Source organism: Helobdella robusta (genome assembly GCF_000326865.2).
Source record: "Helobdella robusta unplaced genomic scaffold HELROscaffold_5, whole genome shotgun sequence".
NCBI classification, from domain to species: domain Eukaryota; kingdom Metazoa; phylum Annelida; class Clitellata; order Rhynchobdellida; family Glossiphoniidae; genus Helobdella; species Helobdella robusta.
The window spans coordinates 3,885,914-3,905,946 of NW_008705254.1; the positions used below are offsets into that span (position 1 = coordinate 3,885,914).

The window sequence follows — 20,033 nt, forward strand, 5'->3', positions numbered from 1 at the left end:
GCTTTTACACTATAAAGGTTTTAAATTTTTTGACGTCAGAGTTTTTCTTTCAAAACATACAATAACAAACAACCAAAGTTGTTGACAATTATAAATGAAAAACATGATTACAAAAAAATTGAAAAAGTAAAAAATGTCTCACTATCAAGAAGATTTTGCGGCTATATTTAAAATGGCGAACAAGAATGCTAATGGAACGTTGACTTTGGAAGAGCTATCCAGCCAAATGAGAGCTTTTGGTTATCGCAACATTGATAAGCCACTGGAGGTTGAGTATTACGCAGATCATTTTTATTATATGTGATAAATAAATAAATATATATGTAGTTTTAATACTAAATTAATATATCAAACTATTCTACAACGCGTAGCGTTGCATTAACCACCAACATATATACTGATTTGACATATATGACAACAATGTATGATATAAAAATAAAGGATTTGATAATCACATAATATCAATTATAAACCTACATTAAAAAATAAATGAACCCATTAACGATGTTACAAATTTGTATATTCAGATTTACTTTTCTAGACTTGGTGCTGACAGATATGGAATCAGTCTTGAACAGTTTTTGGGATCGATGGACTGTGCGCCACATCAACTGCACAGGTAGGTAGGTACCTGGGCACATCCATAATCATCATCATTTTTTTTTAAATACATCAACAAACATACAGGCATGGAAGTACACAACAAATGCAAGGTCCCACTCAAACATTTTCCATTCATGTGTACTTAAATACACACGTAAACACACACGCACATACACACACACACACGTAAATACATAAACGTAGGTCATAGATACATGTACTACACCACATATAAACACTCATGCATATGCGTAATCACGCATATGGTCACGTACACACACAACACAACTTTGGGCAAATAAATAACAATGGAACATTTATTACTTTTTATGATGCTATTTCATCTGACTGCAACTCAACCGACCGCACCTATCAGAGCGGCGTATTTGAGGCGAGTTTTCAGAGAGTACGACAAGGACGGCAATGGGAAGTTGGATAGGAGGGAGTTCCATGATATTTGCTCCAAGCTGGGAGAACGATTGACCAAAGAAGAAACTGAAGTTGTCATGATGGTCTTAGATAAGGTTTTTTCGTTTGTTTGTTTGTTTGTTAGTTCGTTCATTTACTTATTGTTAGTTCATTTTTTGTTGAAATTACATAAATTAATTTGTCAATGCAGGTTTTTTGGTTTATTTCTGTAGCAAGTATTAGCGAGAAATGACGTCACACATGCGTCATATAAGGTTTTTAATTAGCTTAACACAAGGTAATTCTTGAGACATTAAAGTGCTCGTTAAAATGATTGCAAATGCTTCCAGGTCAATGTTAAAGTTTAAGTGCGTTATTTTAATCCCATTGTTAAAAAGTCAAGGCTTATTTATTCATTCATACACTAAATAGCTGGCGTTCTCATCAAATTCCAATTTGTCATTACACAATATTTGATGTATTATGCCGCCTATAGTACTTAAAATATAAAGTTTTAACTATAATTGATTACAATTTTTATTAATAAGTCTAAAATTTGTTCTAAATAGAACCTGAATTCCTACATTGATTTGGAAGAATTCATCAGCGCTATCAACCACAAAGCTGTTAATTAGGAGTAGAAAATAATAACTGGATGAACAAACAAATAAACTGATGATTAGAAACATTATTATTTTATTTACCTAGATAGGGTTTTACCCGGGTGGTTTCATGTTTGAAAAGTGCACTTGTTATACATTTATCCGCAGAACCTTTCAAATAAATTTTTATTTTGTATGACAAAATAAACTATTTTATGTACACAATCAGCTTGCTAATTTTTTTCAAAGATAATAAATTCATAAGATATATATCTAATGACCAATACTAAGTCATACTAAATCTAATAGAAAAACTAAGTCAAACGGTTTTATTGACAAACAAGGTTTAAAATTGTAAATACATTCAAAAAAACTAGCAAAAAGGTTGTTTCTCGTATGAATTAAATAACTCCACTTGATTCTTTGGTAATCATTTGCGACAAACACCGACCTGCTTGCAAAGCATTCCGAACTTGGTCGTAATTTAAATTTTAAGACACTAAAACCCACATCACATGACGTAGGTAAGATAAAATGACGTACATGTCACATGACCACAGAACACTCATCTACATGCAAACACCACATCGTTAGCAAAAGACGTAACAAACAGTTTCTGAATTTCCGCCAGGCAGCATTCGAACACTTTTGCCATCTGAGCCAGCCAATCAACCAGCCCGCCAGAGCTTGCTCACTATCTGACAAAAAGTTAACCTGGATGTTTGAAGATGGATTTTTATTTTAAAGTGAAATTCAGAACTTGCAGTTTTCATAATTTAAAAAAAATAAAATGGTCCAAATTATTTGGCAAGGGCAACATCAAGTTTTATGAAAAGTTTAAACTTGCGTAACGTCACGGTAATACATACACAGGTGTTTTCATAGATATATTTTTAGGTTGAGACACAGTACAATTTTTTGTCTATCATTGTTTGACTGTATCTCTGAGTGGGATTGCAATCAATTGTTTTTCATTATCTTATCTAGCAGACAATAATTACATTGACTTTTAATTTTCTGTTCAACGACAACTACGTATAGAATATTGAATTCAAATTGCAACATCTATTTCAATAAACATTATCTAATTGATACGAATGTTATCATGGAAGTGTTATAAAATTTACGGTGGTTATAGGCTAAGTTTGAATATAAAATTACACGACATGCTCGTTTTTTGAAATCAAAGTCAATATGATTCGCGAAACTACGCTGCTTGTTAGCTTGTGTTTGTTGTTCTGTGCTGTTTCGAAAATTTCCTCCCAAGGTAACATTAGAATTGAAATCAAATTTCAACAAAAACAGTATTCAAACGATCATAATTGAATGAATTGGATATTTTTTGAGAAAACATATAAAGGGCATAAAAATAGTGTAACAAATGTATACTTCAACAGAACATGAAGGCAGACTGCCGAGAACTTTCCTTCCTTCGCATTACAACCTCTACCTGGAACCTCACCTAGAACTCGATAAACCACCATTCCCGTTAATTGGACAGGTCAAGATTTATTTCAAATGCGTCGAGAGGACAAACAATCTTACACTGAATGCACTAGGTTTGTTTGATTTCTACTTTAAAAATGTTTAAATTACTTGATTTATCGTAAATCGTTTATTTTTTGAGCATCACGTTTTATTGTACTGGCAATAACTTTTAACAGTAAAAGTAACAAAAACTTTCAAACACTAATTAACTGTTTTATTGAACAATTTAAACAAAGGACTAGAATTGGGCATCGCCAACATAACTTTGAAGCAGCTGACGATATCTCAGAACCACTCCGTACCCAGGATCAACGTCCTCATCATCAACGACTACAAGCAAATCATTCGCATGATAGTCGATCGGGAGTTCCAGGCGGGCTTCCAGTACACCATCACCATCGACTACAAAGCTAACCTCACTGAAAATGGATATGGAATGTACGCTGTTCCCTACCTCGATAAGAATGGACGCACCAAGTAAGTGTTAACCTCATCGTTACTGTGTCTCAGGGATTAATTAGAATTTTTAAACTTATAATACCTTAAAACGTTTAAAATAATTTCACTTTAATTCTGTTAACTTTCGTCATTTTATTATCTCAACAAATCTAAAATCAAATAACTATAGTAACCTAATATAACATTTAATCTGCAATTCTTTTTGATGATCAAATCTGTTTTTAAATAAGGATAATTTAATTTGACGACGTGTCATGTTAAAAATTTCTGGACATAAAGATATTTAGTAGCGACACAGTTGGAGTCGATAGGAGCGAGAAGAATGTTTCCAGGTTTTGATGAGGTGGACATGAAAGCAACCTTTGATGTCATCGTTTCGAGGAGGATGTCACACACGTCACTCTCCAACGCTCCAATCGTCAGCACACACGCTGGGTTCTTTTTTTTTCATTTCGCTCCTTCTCAATTTGATTTTTATTTAATTTATGCAATCGTGCAATTTGAAAAGAATAATAATTTTAAATTGTCGGCAAAATTGAATATAGGGAAAAAATATATGAAACTTATTAACAAGCTTCTTCAATCAAAAATTTAATGAAGCGCCGAAGGTTGGTTGAACGATGTCTACGAGCGAAGTCCGTTGATGAGTTGTTACTTGCTGGCAATCGTCGTCGGAGACCTCCACTACATGGAATCCAAGGTGGATGCCAGCACCAAGGTTCGAATAATCAATCAATCATTAATCTAATAATCACGTGACCGACCACAAAATTTAATACAATCATGAAATACATTTTCTGCAAAGTTCGTTCATTTAAAGGCCCAAAGAAAAAATTAAAATAAATACAAAACATAGCCAGACTACGAGAAACATTTTGTATTATTTTCTGCTTTTATTCTGGTTTCTAATATAACCAACATTCTTCAGTTCAGATAAATTTTTAAAATTTCGTCCATTTAAATAATCGTTTTTAATATGAAAATTTAGTTAAACAGAATATGGTGAGTAAAAAAAGTCATCTACTTTTTAAAAGTTTTCAAGCCCTCTACAAAAATTATTATTAGCAAGACCACATACGCCACATATGTATTATGCTACTTATGCAGCGATAGTTATAACGTCGTTATATTTTATTTTTCACCTTACAGTACAAAGTGAGAGCTTACTCTACAGAGCGATATGTCCCCTACATCTACCACCCCAGCCAGTATTTCACGGTTCAAATTCAAAAATGGTTGGAAAAAGAAACAAATGTTCCTTACGCTCTAAAAAAATTGGGTATGTCGTTTGTTTTGCAGCATCAACAAAATTAATATTCAGAATATCTGGAAAAATACGCCAAAGTGTTACTAGAAATAACTTTAATGTAACAATTTCAGATCACATAACTATTTCGGTGATTGGTGGAGCCATGGAGAATTGGGGCTTGATTATTTACGCGGAGAACGTTCTGCCGATGAGCAACCAGACTTCCACAGCTTCCGGCTACTACACAACAGCATTCATAATGGCTCATGAACTCTCCCACATGGCTAGCAAAATGTTTACAAATAGTTTGATAAACATTAACTAACAGGAATCGCCAATAATTATAGAAAGTCATTTGTGTTTAGGTTACAAAATTTGTGATACTGTTTGCTAAACCGAATAGTCCTGCTAACAATCTTTCAGTTGCTGCAGACGCCTTGGTTATTTATATCCATGGTAGACGCAAACCATACCTCCATTTTTACAATTATGAAACAAGTCATTATTGAAACTTTTAATAAATATTTTATTTCTCAACGATATTTCTATTGGACACCTGACAGTGGTACGGCAACTTGGTGACGTTCGAGTGGTGGACAGACGCGTGGCTGAAGGAGGCAATCGCTTCCTACTACAACTTCTATCCACTGGAGGCTCTGGGATGGAACGGGGTAAACATAATCATTCGATTCACTTGGTCATCTCACTAAATATAATGTGGCATAAAACATGATGTACAGGCTGAATTGCATCAGTTGGATGGGGTGGTGCCCTACATGGAGTTGGATCAGACAAACAGGTCAACACCGGTCAGGATAGTCATCAAGTCACCGCAAGATGCGTACCAAGCTTTTGCCAAGAGTACATACATTAAGGTTATAATCCTACCTATAGAGTCATAATTCCACAATGAAGCATCTTTTTATAATTAAAAACTGTTAAATTTCATTCGCGAATAGTCGTTTTGATTTTTATTTTGTAAATTGAAAAACAAATTTCATTAAACAAAATGATAAACTGTAAAAATTGTAATAGCCAACTAGAAACAGCTGAAATGCAATTACGACAAATCCAAGAAGAATTAATTTCAAATAATGAATCATAAAATTACTAAGGGAGGATCTCTGATCCGAATGATGGGACAAATTATGACTGTGCCTGTCCTCAAACTGGCTCTAACAGTTCGTCTTCATACATAATTTTAAACAAAATTTCTCGCTTTTATCACAAAAAAATTATTATCTAGTATATGTATAATATTTTTATATTAATGTAGTAATTTTAAAATTACTGCATTGCTTATGGTCTTTTACCAGAATATTTATATTATTATTATACATTATTAATTAGTTTTATTTGGATACTTTAATAAGTAAAACAATTGATGGTAAAATCGAAACAGAGATACCTGAACAAATACCAGTACAGTGTGGCGAACAGCGACCAGTTCCTGCAAGTCTTAACCGAAGTTAGGATTCACCGCGTCAACTAACGATCATTAAATGATATTATGATGCTACATTATATTCTAGTCTACAAAACTGTTTATAAATAATTTGAGATTAATCAATCAACCAATCAAACAACTTTACCAATCAATCAACTCACCAACCAGCAAGCAAAAGACAGCGGGATAACTTATCCGGATGGTAGTACCATCAACTTCAAGACGCTGATGGATCCCTGGTTGGATCAGAAGGGATTTCCCATCCTGAAGGTAACGACAAAAAATATTTTTTTGCCTAATTCAACAAGTTTACTTTTTAGAAAATGTGAGAAATATGAATTATGATAGCGTGTGAATAAAAATGAAATTTATTGAAAAAAAATTAACTGTTGAAGATTATTTGTTATAAATTAGCTGATAAAAATTATTTATTCATAGGTGGTGGACAACAACGACGGGACAGCCACAGTAACCCAGCAACGTTACTTCAACCCGTCCAACCAATCAGATTCCGTGGTCAGTCCCTACGGGTTGGTACTCTAGGTCTATAAATGCGTCCATGAAAGAATGAACTGATAAGTTACTTAATTATGAAACGTTGATTGTAAATGAATTAGTAAGCCAATAAAATTAGAATTAAGGATTTGGTTTAATTAGGTTTTGACATGAAAGTGCTGCTCAAATAGAGACCTTTATTATTCATTGTGACTCAGGTACAAGTGGGACGTACCTATCCACCTCCTAGATGACAAGAGTTCCCCGGCTGATTGGAACAAAACTCCAAACTACTGGCTGAGAAAGACTGATAAAGGTTTTTTTAAATAATGTTAAATATTTGAAAAATTGTAAAATAACCACAACTGCTCATGTCCACTATTAAGTTTGTTCCTTTGACGTGGTTTCAAGTTTTGGTATAATGATGAGTTAGTTATCTTGCTAGAAAAATTAGTTGTTGAAATCAGAATTTGTAATTGGGTTTTCTTGAATAAGTTTGTTCGTACTTCTATTTAATGCGCAATTGACAACTGTACGTACATGCACTCAAAAAATTATATTTCAGATTATAGTATTTTTTATTTTTTATCAGAGTTCTTCAATTACACTCAAAGTTTATTTTGTACAATTAACTGAAGCAGAGCACTGATTGACTTTGTTATATTAAAATTATTTCCAGAAATCAAAATTAAAATCCCGAAAAGCAGTTGGTACATAATCAACCCGGATCAGAAATTTTATTGCAAAGTTTTCTATGATAAGAAACAAAGATCTCTTCTGGCACCAAACCTTATGGTTCATACATTTTAAAAAAAAATTTGATTAAAACTTGATTAATTGATTGAAACCTTTTTTAAATTTAAAAAGAAATTACCGGTTGAAACCAGGGCAAATATTATTGACGACACTTTTGGCCTATCGAGGTTAATTTTACACTGCTTAGAATTTGATCGAGCTGATGGAAGTTCAATAAATGTATCAAAAAAAGTAGTTTGATAGATATTGTATGCAAGTGATTAAAAACTCGACATATGGATGAAGATTGAAAAACAAAACACCAAAAAGCAATTCACTAAATAAGAAATTTTAGTAGAACATTAGAGTATTATTAATTAATAAAGGGTTCAGAGGCAAATGATCAGAGTAAAACTTGTGAAAAATCCCACAGGAACGCGTACTACGGAGCCACCGACGCTTACGACAACACTCTTTCAATAGGAAGTGATCCATCTTATAATGTCTGGAGTTTGACCTTGAGGCACGTGTATGACCTTGAAGCCTTTTACAGGAAGGAAACTTGGTTTGCCAAGCATACGGTTAGATTCGTTGATTATTTTAGCAAAAAAACCTTTTTTTAAAAATTAATGAGCCTTTTTATAAAATCAACGCAACGGTCTTTAAGGGTTAAACGAAAAAATTATAACAATCAAATCAATGAAAGACAATTGTAAATGTGCGTATTTGATTTTGACCAGATTCTTAGAGCTATTCGTTAATTAAATATAAACGAAAGAACGATTAATTGAAAAATTATTTTTTGTGATATAAAACATCTCAAAAAGAAATATTAGAAAAAAATTTGAAAAGCTGTTCAAAGCTTACGATGAAGTTTGTCATTTCAGACATATTTTGCCAAACACGCCGATGCACTGCTGAAAGAAGTTGGATATGAATTTAAAGTTGGCGAGCCCATATCAGATACGTGAGGAGGAAATTGCTGATGTTATTATTTGTAACTTCCAATTTTTATAATTTTGTTTATAAATTTATTGAACATTTTTTTACTCAGTTTATTTTCTAAATTTATTCTACGAATTATTCTGAAAAATCATTCAAAATTATTTTTCATCAGTTTCTTAAGACGAGATGGAATATCAGCCGCATGTTGGTTCAAGAGCAGCACTTGTTTGCAGTACATAAGGACGAAGTATCAAGAGTACAAAAAGAATCCTAGTCTCAACTTGTTTGTATTCATCTATATGTATCATGCTTGCATATAAACAGTCAAAGGTTCTAGAAATTCTGTGATTTTATGAAATGTAATGAACATTTTTTGAAACAAATGTATTAACTCAATGGAGAACATCCAAATCACACCACAAAAATCCTGCAGAGTAAACGCCAACCTCCTGCCGACCACATTGTGTGACGGTGTGGCCCAAGGAACGACTGCAGATTGGAATTTGATGGCCAACGAATATGGAAAAAGGAAGAACTCTCCCATCATGGAAGAGAGGCAGAGTCTCTTGTATGCCCGTACCTGCACTCCCAGAGAAAATGAATTGCAACAGTTCACTTTTTTTTATTGTTCACTTACTTAAAAATATGTTTCAAGTTGAAAAATTACAGAAATGAATTGAACGTTTGAAATTTTGAATTTTTTTACTTTGAAAAGGATTTTTGACGAGCTTCTGAAAGGAAATGGTACTTTCTTCAACACAGCTGACCTGGGCTCTGCATCCATCTACCTGGCAGGCACTCAGTACGGAGCCAGAAAATACTGGGAGTACTTGAATAAAAACTGGAAAACTTTTCCAAATCAGTTTCGTTTATTTTCTCAAAATTTTTTAGAAATTTAATCAACATTAAAGTTAAAATAACAACGGTATGTTTAAATTTGTGTTTCAGTCTGAACAAATTATCGATAATGTCTGCCATTACTGAGACATGGTACACGTTCGAACAAATTCAACAGGTTGGTTTGAAGAATATCTTTAACCTTTTGACTTTCACATTCAGTGAATGCATGGTTTTACAGACAAATTATTTGCTTTTATTTTAACATGTCGTCATAGATTAAACGCAAACCATCATTTTTTAAAATTATTTTCTTCATATTTTCATCGTAAATTTTTTTCATTATTTGATTACTGACTAATATTTGTTTAAATAAACGGATAATTTTTAAAAATTATTAAACATTCTTCCCATATCAGTTGAAATCCTTCCTAAACCAGCAAGAATTGACAGCTAACGAGAGGTTGATGATGAACGAATATTTGCTAAAGACCGAACAAAACTTTCAATTTTACCGAGACAATGCAGTCGAGTTAGGTTGGAATTTATCATTAACGCCATCCTTTGTCATCGTCATCTTCGTCATCAAATTTGTTGCTGTCGTCATCTCTTCCATTTCATTTCCTGTTATAGGGCCATTAAGATTTACTTAATTTTAAGATTATTTCTAAATTTTGATATGAATTTTCAAATTTTGTATGCGTTCTCATAAACAAAAACTTTACAACGTTAGGAAAATGGTTCAACAAACAGTCGCACAGCGATGAAGAAGATTTTGAAATGACGTCACTGGAACGGAGACCAATCAGAATGCCTGATTTTAAGATGTGGAACACTATTGGCCGAAGTCGCATTGACAAGTTTTTTGAGAGTAAGGGAAGACACGTGGAGATGGAGTCTGCGATGTCTGTCAAAAAAATTATATTTAGCAAATAATTAAATACCGACATAACATATTATTCTCAATTAATAAACAACTTCATCAGCAAATTTGTTTTATCTTTCAATTATTATTTCATTTCTGAGAAAGAGATGTGTAGTAAAATCACGTCTATATTTCTTATAGTTTGCGAATTTGTATTTTTTATAACCAAAAAAGTTTAAACATCAAAAAAATATCAAATAAGGGGTAAAATAAGGAGTTTGCTTGGGGCACGTTTTGTAGTCTATAGGCCTATGTCACCCTGTATATGATGATCGTACATAAATAATGGTTGATATGTTTGAAGCAAATAAATGTTCAAAGCTACCTTCTAGGATTGTTAACATAAATAATAATAATATTATCGTTTTTATAATAACAATTATTATTATTATTGTTATTGTTTTTATTATTATTATATTAGCTGTTGCCACCCAACGTTATTTTAGTCGTAAATAATTTAAATTGGAAAAATATTTTCGTTAAAAATTACAATGAAATGGCTGTGAAACGCCAAGTAGAATCAATGAATAATTTTTTATGTTAATAATAATAATAATAATAAAAATAATAATAACAATAAGAATAAATAATAATAAATATAAAATAATAATAGACATAATAATAATAAATAGGAATAATAAATAATTAATTTCCTTTGAATGAACGGGTCTGACCGCGCTTATAATATAAATCAATAACTAACAATAGATGATAATAATAATAATAATTAAACATAATATTAATAATAATAAATTGTTATACAATCAATAATGCAGGTGTGTGTATAAAAATCCAAGCAAAAAAGTTGAATTGAACGTAATGAATTTAAAAAATTAACGATCATAATTGTAATATTAATAAGTATTTGTGGTAAGAATTGTAATGAAAATTAGAAAAGAGTTTATCATTGTTTACTTGTATCTCTGGATGCGATTAAATTCAATTGTTTTTCGTTATCTTATCTAATACATTGACTTTTCTACAATGGTTGTATGTAGTCTAATGATAAAACGTTCTGATTGAAAATATATTTTTAAATGCGTTATCAAATTTTAAAAATAAATTATCAAAAACGTCTTATCACTGCGTTAAGCTTTTGAATGTTAATTATAAAATGCGATGATTTGTTCGTTGTTTTGAAATCATGTCCAATATGATTGGAAGAACTGCACAGCTTGTTAGTTTGGGTTTGCTGTTTCTCTCAACTGTTCCGACCATTTTCTGTCAAGGTTAGATCCAGAATTAAATTGAAACTAAAACTTATACAAGAATGAAATGAAATATTAAAACTTTATCAAAATTACAAGAACAAATATAATACAATCTTTTGAAAACAAATTTATGAAATTTTAATAATTTTGAAAAATTAAAAAATTAACTATATTAAAACTTCAACAGAACATGAAGGCAGACTTCCGAGAACTTTTCTTCCCACGCACTACAACCTCTACCTGGAACCTCACCTAGAACTCGATAAACCACCATTTCCTTTAATTGGGCAGGTCAAGATTTATTTCACATGCATCGAGAAGACGAACAATCTTACACTGAATGCACTAGGTCCTATTGATTTATTTGTGTATATTTAATTGATTAATTAACCTAGTATAATATTGTTGGGTGCGTTGAATTGTCATGTCATTGAAAGACCTCGTCGAGAAGGTTGATTGGCAAATTAATAGCGCCTATATTGAACAACTCCCGTTTCATTTAACTGCTGACAATTTTTGTTCAGAAAGTCCGGTCCATTTCTGCCATCTCTCATCTGAAGTTATTTGAAATGTCCTATAGATGAAAGTCTAATTACTTTGTTGCCCTTTGCTAAACTAAATTATTTTCATCAAACAAACTGAATATTGAAACGTACAAAATTTGTTATGGCTCTACATTTTTTGGGGGAACAACCCAAAAAATTTTTCATTTGTCATAGTTTTTGCTCATATTATTTGTAGTAGTTTTTGGTGTATTTTTTGATGTGTTGCATGTGTTGTGTTGTCTTTTTTTTTGTCCATTCTTAATTGGCGCAATTTTTTGTTCTTATTCATACTTGCAACTTGCAGTTTTTAAATTTTGTGTCCTATCAAACAGGACTAGAATTGGGCATCGCCAACATAACTTTGAAGCAGCTGACGATATCTCAGAACCACTCCGTACCCAGGATCAACGTCCTCATCATCAACGACTACAAGCAAATCATTCGCATGATAGTCGATCGGGAGTTCCAGGCGGGCTTCCAGTACACCATCACCATCGACTACAAAGCTAACCTCACTGAAAATGGATATGGAATGTACGCCGCTCGCTATCTCGATAAAAATGGACGCACCAAGTGACTTCATTGCGCTATTTATGATGATAAAGTTGAATTCAATTTTTCTAACCGCATACAAGCTAAAACTTGTTTTTAATCCAAATATTATAATTTCGATATAAAATCATTTTTAAAAACTTCGATACAAAGGTATTTGGCTGCCACACAGTTGGAGCCGATTGGAGCGAGAAGAATGTTTCCAGGTTTTGATGAGGTGGACATGAAGGCAACCTTTGATGTCATCGTTTCGAGGAGGATGTCACACACGTCACTCTCAAACGCTCCAATCGTCGGCACATACGCTGGGTAGGTCGTTTGACTTCATGTTCATTGCTTTAAAACTCCTCTCAATGCAGTTTAAGAAAAATTGAGCACATACTTATATAAGTTTCATCATTTTTGTAGTTAAAGGATTTTCTTTACTAGCGCAAAAAAATTATAATTTTTCAGTTGCATTGGCAGGGAAGGACTGCTTCCTTCACCAAAAACGATTTTTGAAACTTGTTGGGAATAGTTTTTTTAATTATTCTAGCTTTTCTTACAACAAGCAATTTCTATGATTTAATGGTTTTTTCAAATACAAAAATACGTGTTGAGCAAAACACTTTTACTAACATTTTCAAAACCTCTAAAATCTGTGGCAACAAATTTCAGATGACGCCACTAGATGTTTCAAATATGTTGCAAATTAGTTTAAAATAATTGACAAAAAATTAAAAAACTTATTAAAATTAGCAAGCTTCTTTAAACAAAAATTTAATGAAGCGCCGAAGGTTGGTTGAACGATGTCTACGAGCGAAGTCCGTTGATGAGTTGTTATTTGCTGGCAGTCGTCGTCGGAGACCTCCACTACATGGAATCCAAGGTGGATGCCGGCACCAAGGTTCGTCGCCGGCACGGACAATTGTATTAAATTGTATTAAATCACATTAATGACAACTGCGAAATGTTCCAGCCACAAGATATAATATTGGCTTGATTTTTAAATATTCACGATGTTGAATAATTCTGCTGAATTGCTCAAATTAAAATTACATGAAGTACTCTAAATTGCAAATACAGAAATAGTATTTTCAATTTTTCAGTACAAAGTGAGAACCTACTCTACCGAACGTTTTGTCCCCTACATCTACCACCCCAACAAATACTTCACGTTCCCAATTCAAAAGTGGTTGGAAGAGGAGACAAATATTCCTTACGCTCAAAAGAAAATGGGTTTGTTGCTTTTTTAATTCGTATAAAGTTGATTTTTGATAATTTAAAAAATAATCCGAAACATTTTCAAAGTACCGAGACCTATGATAATTGCTGATCCACTTCCAGATCACATTACTCTTTCGACGTTTGGAGGTGCCATGGAGAACTGGGGACTGATTACATACGCAGACAATATTTTGCCAGTCAGCAACGCCACTTCAACGGCCTCTGGTTATTACACGTCTGCGTTTGTAGTTGCTCACGAACTTTCACACATGGTTAGTGAAAATGTTTTGGAACTTCATGCTTAAATACTAACTTTTTTAAAATAATTTTTTGATGATTAAAAAACGTAAAATAAGTAAGTTGTAATTTTTAATATATGCCGTACAAACCTTGTAAACTAGTTATAAATCACGTCAATTTATTCAAGTGGTACGGCAATTTGGTGACATGCGAGTGGTGGACACACTTGTGGCTGCAAGAGGCCATGGCTTCCTACTACAATTTCTATCCACTGGATGCCCTTGGATGGAGAGGGGTGAGTTTTTGCAACGACTCACTTTGCCAGGACGCTCTCAAAATTTGCTTTAAATTAATTTATTGAAAATTACATTAAAAAATGTGAAAAAAATGACTGCCCATCAAATATTGGACATAGGCCGAATTCCATCAGTTGAACGGCGTAGTGCCCTACATGGAGTTAGATCAAACAAACAGGTCGACACCGGTCAGGATAGTCATCAAATCACCTCAGGAGGCATCACAGGCGTTTGCATCGAGTACATACGATAAGGTCTGATATTATAATACCTTATGGTATCATACAGTATCACGTAACACCACTAACGTCACTTTATTTCATCGTATAGAGCATCCTTCAGTCATATTCCATTGTATCTTGTCATCACCTAGGGTTGTTCAATAATATCCTATTGATGATATTTTTTTATTATGCCATATACTGTCAGTTCGTTATTATTTCAAAACTTATGTTTCACTATTTCGCTTTATTATGTAGTGCAATTTTACTTAACATAGTTCGATTATTCTCACAGCAGATTTTGCGTGTGCAGAGTCATTTTAACTTTTTGAAGAAGTCTTGGTTGAGTTCAATTCAAAGATTAAATATAATTTATTGGAAAAAATTATATGCTAAAATTATTGAATGAATAAAAAATAAATATATAATGAACAAATATTGACAAAGGGCGGCTGCATGATCAGAATGATAGGACAAATCCTGACAAAGCCCGTTCTTAAACTGGCCTTAACTGTTTGTAATCGCTAACCATTATTATAAAATATCGATAATTATTATAAAAATTATTATTAGTATTATAAAAAGTAAAACTGAGAATAAGTTAATTTTTGTAAAAATAATTTAACGAAAAATAAAAAATCAATAATTTTTATCTACACATTGATTGTTTGATGAGTAATTCTTCAATGTTAATGTCCATCAGAGATACTTGAAGAAATACCAGTACAGCGTGGCCAACAGCGATCAGTTCCTACAAGTTTTTACCGATGTTAGAAACCATTTTTTGCAATTATTTAAATTTTTAATAGATATTAAAGGTTTAATTGGTCCAAATTATCAAAATAGTTTTCTTGACAAATAGAAATGTTCTTAAATGTCATCAATAGAAGAATCAAAATCTATTAGCAATAAGATTATCTTAAAATTTTTCATTACCGTTATTATTATTAATATAAATTTAAAAAACTGTTAATTTACTAAAAAATCAACCAACCAACCAGCAAGCAAAAGACAGCGGGATAACTTATCCGGATGGTAGTGCCATCAACTTCAAAACTCTGATGGATCCCTGGTTGGATCAGAAGGGATTTCCCATCTTGAAAGTAACGACTACAAATATTTTTTGCCTAGTTCAACAAGTTTATTTTTTAGAAAATGTGAAAAATATGAATTATGATAGCTTGTGAATAACAATGAAATTTATTTGGAAAAAATTAACTGTTGAAGATTATTTATTATAAATTATCTGATAAAAATTATTTATCCACAGGTGGTGGACAACAACGACGGGACAGCCACAGTAACCCAGCAACGTTACTTTAACCCGTCCAACCAATCAGATTCCGTGGTCAGTCCGTACGGGTTGGTAATTGATAATTAAAATGGCGAATTATGTTACCGCAGTTGAAATATTTGTAAAAAATGGAATAGCATTATGAATTATTAAAACATTGCTGACTGTATGAATGAACAGAATACAGACAAGAAATGGAAGAGAAAGTGAAAATTTTATCATGTTTTTAAAATTTCTAAATTGATTAACTGCGCGATCATTTAGTTTATATGAGTGAAACAAGCAATTATCTATAAAATTATTTTGATCTAATTGGTAACTTGAGTTGGATTAGTAATGCTGGCCCTTAAATGCAAAATCACAACAAAAACATTTCGAATCCAGATACAAATGGGACGTACCAATCCAAGTCTTGCATAGCAACAGTTCAACTGACTGGCTCAAAACTCCAAACTACTGGCTCAGAAGAACTGACAAAGGTTATTTAAAATAGTATAAAATAAATAGTTGCTTCGTAAATTATGTGACTGAAAATAAATATTTCAAATTTAGTGTGTATTGTTGACTGGGTGATATGTTGATATTTGTTTATTTGTTCTACTAAAAATAATGACAAAAATGTTTATCAATATTTCTAATCATGGTACAATATTTTTTGTTTTGAATTTTCAGAAATCAAAATAAAAATCCCGAAAAACAGTTGGTACATAATCAACCCGAACCAAAAATTTTATTACAAAGTGTTCTACGATAAGAAGCAAAGATCTCTCATGTCACAAAACTTGATGGTTCAATATAATTTTTTAAAACAAATTTTAAAAAAACTTGATATCTACTGTAGTTATAATAATTTTTCAACTTTAAAAACAGAGCGTGCCTGTTGAAACCACGGCTAACATTATTGACGACACTTTTGGGCTGTCAAGGTATGAATAAATTTATTTGTCATTTTTGAATTGGACGAAAATAAATTGAAATAATGTCTTATTGGTTCAGCCTCCGGCCGTTAAGTAAATTAATGAAAAAAATTTCCTAAAATATCGCAGGAACGCATACTACGGAGCCACCGACGCTTACGACAACACTCTTTCAATAGGAAGTGATCCATCTTATAATGTCTGGAGTTTGACCTTGAGGCACGTCTATGACCTTGAACCATTTTACAGGAAGGAAACTTGGTTTGCCAAGCATACGGTTAGATTTGTTGAACAATTTTTAATTGTGGACGATGATGAAAATAATATTAAATAAGGAGTCAAATCGAGGATAATCGTCGTTTTTAATGACAGAGTAGTTATGGAAGCAAAAAAATTAAACCAGAATTCTCTGGCTATTTACTGTCAAAATACTTCAACAAATAACAATATTGTAATTCAATTACCTTAAAAATTTTTTTTGTAATTTCAGACATATTTTGCCAAACACGCCGATGCACTATTGAAAAGAATAGGATATGAATTTGCAGTTGGCGAGCCCATATCACACACGTAAGAACGTGTAAACGTGTTGTTGTAACGTATTATGTTGATGATTTTAGACGCAAATTTGTTTGGTGATAATAATAAGGTGCTTGACTCTGACTCGAGATCAAAATGCAAAGTTCGGCCCTCATGTAGGCACCAATGATGACCCCTGCATGAAGACACATGTTTGATACTTTGTTCCGCTGATGCTGCAAACTTTTTTGAAAAGTTGAATTTAAGCCGTCTCTGAATCTACGCATTAAACTTCTATTTCTATATTTTATTAATTTTTAATTACTTTCTACTTATTTAAATATTGTTTAGATCTCAAGACCCATCCGTTTGCAAAATTCACTGAGGAGCGCTGTTGAACACAGCGCTGTTGGAAATAGCGTTTTGCTAACTAATTGATTGATTTATTGATAGTTTAGTTAAAATTATTTACGAATAATTGTAATAGTTATCTAAGACGAGATGGCATATCGGCAGCATGTTGGTTCAAGAGCAGTACTTGCCTTCAGTACATAAGAGCAAAGTATCAAGAGTACAAGAAGAATCCTAGTCTCAACTCGTTTGTATCTATTTCTGTTGGTTGTTGTTGCTTGCATATAAATATGTCCATTGTCCATGTTATGAAATTCTCTAAATTGATGAAATTTAGAGAAAAAACAGACGCATTATTCAAAACAACACATGCCAATAACACCACACTCAACCTACAGAGTGAACGCCAACCTCCTGCCGACCACATTGTGTGACGGTGTGGCCCAAGGAACGACTGCAGATTGGAACATGATGGCCAGCGAATATGGAAAGAGGAAAAACTCTCCCATCATGGAAGAGAGGCAGAGTCTCTTGTATGCCCGTACCTGCACTCCCAGAGAAAATGAATTGCAACAGTTTGGTTTCATTCTTTTATTACTATTGAGTTTTTAGTTATTTAAGGAAACGTTTCAAATTTTGATGTTTCTAAAGTTAAACAAATTTTGTTTCAAATAAAACTTAAATGATGTATTATTATTAAAATTTCATATTTTTATACTTTAAAAAGGATTTTTAATGAGCTTCTGAAAAGCAATGGAACTTTCTTCAACACAGCTGATCTAGGTTATGCATCCATCTATCTGGCAGGCACTCCGTACGGAGCCACAAAATACTGGGAGTACCTGGATAAAAACTGGAAAACTTTTCCAAATCAGTTTGTTTCGTTTTTATAACTTTTACATCTTGAATTGAAAATTAACACATTTAAAATAAGAAATTTAATTTGAAATTTATGTTTCAGTCTGAACAAATTATCGATTATGTCCGTCATTACTGAATCGTGGTACACCGTACAGCAAGTCAATCAGGTAGTGCTTCATAACGCTTCTCAATTATTTTAAAAATCTATCTACATGAATCTTTTTATACCAATTTCTTAATAGCTTTCAAACTAATGGACATATAAAAAGGCTTATGAGCTTAATTTGTTTTCAAAATGAGTTCGTTACATATTTTTCAATTAATTTCAATCAATAGTTTTTTGGAAAATAATATTTTACAATGATAATTTGCAATAAATTTCTATATTTTTGACCTTTATTCTCATTTCAGCTGGCAGCGTTCATAGCGAGACAGGATATGACGTCCCACGAGCGATTGATGATGAACACATATTTGATGAGGACTGAACAAAATTACAATTTCTACAAGAACAACATTGTCGAGTTAGGTTGGTGAAAATCACCATTTGTTGTGTTGACTGACGCAATCATTGCTGTCAACATTCGCGTCATCGTTGGCTATCATCCTCGTCAACAAACACGTTATTACGTCATCATCGTCATCACTCACGGCCTCGTTTTTTTCACAATTCTTGCCATCATTCACGTCGTTATCATCGTCGTCGTCCTTACCATCAAACTAGTTCTTTTGTAATTATCTTAATCTTTCAGTTATTTATATTTCACAAAATGTCTTTTTCTAACTCTTATATAAATATCTGGATTAAGTTTAGTTCTTTGAATTAGTTAAAACTTTAATCCTCTTATTCAAGTCATTTCTTTTACACAGATCTGCGTTATATGGGTTGCGTGCAATTTTATTTTTGTTCAATATTTACAATGTTCATAAACCTGGTAATGTGAATTTAAGGTGGTAACGTTTATGATGGTGATGATTCCCAACGTAATTTAAAAACTAATAATAATAAAGTCACATTATTCATATAAAAATCTTTTCATAATTAGGTAATTGGTTCAACAAACAGCCATTCAGTGACGAAGTAGATCTCAAAATGACGTCACTTGAACCAATTAGAATGTCCGATTTTAAAATGTGGACTACCATTGGTCAAAGTCGCATTGGTAAGTTTTTCGAAAGCAAAACGAGACATATCGAGACAGAATCGGTGATGCCAGAAAGAATTATGTTCCGCAAAGAAAACCAAATTTAATCATTCATTCAATTTAATTGACATTCATTTAATAGTCTTAATTCTAATAAATACTGTCATTCACCTATGTCTATTTTATTAAAACATATGAAATAGTTTTGAGTTTGCCTATGTCTATTGCTTTTTACAAACTAAACCAATTAAATAAATAAGATACTTTGAATTTTTGATTAAAAAAGTTATTATCAAACAATAAAATAATAAATGAATAATTGAATATTCACATATAAATAAACAAATAAGTAAATGCATATATTTACTATTTAGTATAGGTTTGAAAACATGCAGATATACAAAACATACATGAGAAATGAACACATGTGAATTTAGTTAGAACTCATAAAGCAGCGGTCCACACCACACGACATAGGCGCA

At 32.3% G+C, this 20,033-nt stretch overlaps 4 protein-coding genes across 4 annotated transcripts; all 4 read left to right on the forward strand.

Moving 5' to 3' along the window:
* Nucleotides 1-133: 133 nt before the first annotated feature.
* On the forward strand, nt 134-1,646 carry HELRODRAFT_163490 (hypothetical protein; the record flags this gene model as incomplete). Its single annotated transcript, XM_009027344.1, has 4 exons — nt 134-268; nt 528-619; nt 980-1,127; nt 1,581-1,646. 4 exons carry the CDS (start codon nt 134-136, stop codon nt 1,644-1,646), a joined length of 441 nt encoding a protein of 146 aa, XP_009025592.1.
* Nucleotides 1,647-2,994: 1,348 nt separating this feature from the next.
* HELRODRAFT_163491 (hypothetical protein) lies at nt 2,995-9,330 on the forward strand (the record flags this gene model as incomplete). The annotated part of the gene is made up of 20 exons (XM_009027345.1): nt 2,995-3,172; nt 3,338-3,578; nt 3,840-3,956; nt 4,161-4,278; nt 4,710-4,839; nt 4,941-5,114; nt 5,213-5,307; nt 5,373-5,480; nt 5,550-5,684; nt 5,925-5,990; nt 6,212-6,277; nt 6,425-6,526; nt 6,695-6,786; nt 6,970-7,067; nt 7,431-7,546; nt 7,873-8,067; nt 8,374-8,453; nt 8,604-8,714; nt 8,865-9,041; nt 9,147-9,330. 20 exons carry the CDS (start codon nt 2,995-2,997, stop codon nt 9,328-9,330), a joined length of 2,583 nt encoding a protein of 860 aa, XP_009025593.1.
* Nucleotides 9,331-9,398: 68 nt separating this feature from the next.
* On the forward strand, nt 9,399-10,204 carry HELRODRAFT_163492 (hypothetical protein; the record flags this gene model as incomplete). Its single annotated transcript, XM_009027346.1, has 3 exons — nt 9,399-9,446; nt 9,688-9,805; nt 10,002-10,204. 3 exons carry the CDS (start codon nt 9,399-9,401, stop codon nt 10,202-10,204), a joined length of 369 nt encoding a protein of 122 aa, XP_009025594.1.
* Nucleotides 10,205-11,337: 1,133 nt separating this feature from the next.
* HELRODRAFT_189234 (hypothetical protein) lies at nt 11,338-19,756 on the forward strand (the record flags this gene model as incomplete). Its single annotated transcript, XM_009027347.1, has 24 exons — nt 11,338-11,422; nt 11,592-11,753; nt 12,282-12,522; nt 12,655-12,810; nt 13,270-13,387; nt 13,590-13,719; nt 13,792-13,979; nt 14,135-14,242; nt 14,363-14,497; nt 14,912-14,977; nt 15,168-15,233; nt 15,466-15,567; nt 15,735-15,826; nt 16,143-16,237; nt 16,431-16,546; nt 16,629-16,684; nt 16,805-16,952; nt 17,166-17,245; nt 17,682-17,792; nt 17,944-18,120; nt 18,273-18,419; nt 18,507-18,573; nt 18,818-18,935; nt 19,453-19,756. The coding sequence occupies 24 exons, from the start codon at nt 11,338-11,340 to the stop codon at nt 19,656-19,658; spliced, it is 2,970 nt and encodes a 989-aa protein (XP_009025595.1). The 3' UTR covers nt 19,659-19,756.
* Between the last annotated feature and the right edge of the window lie 277 nt (nt 19,757-20,033).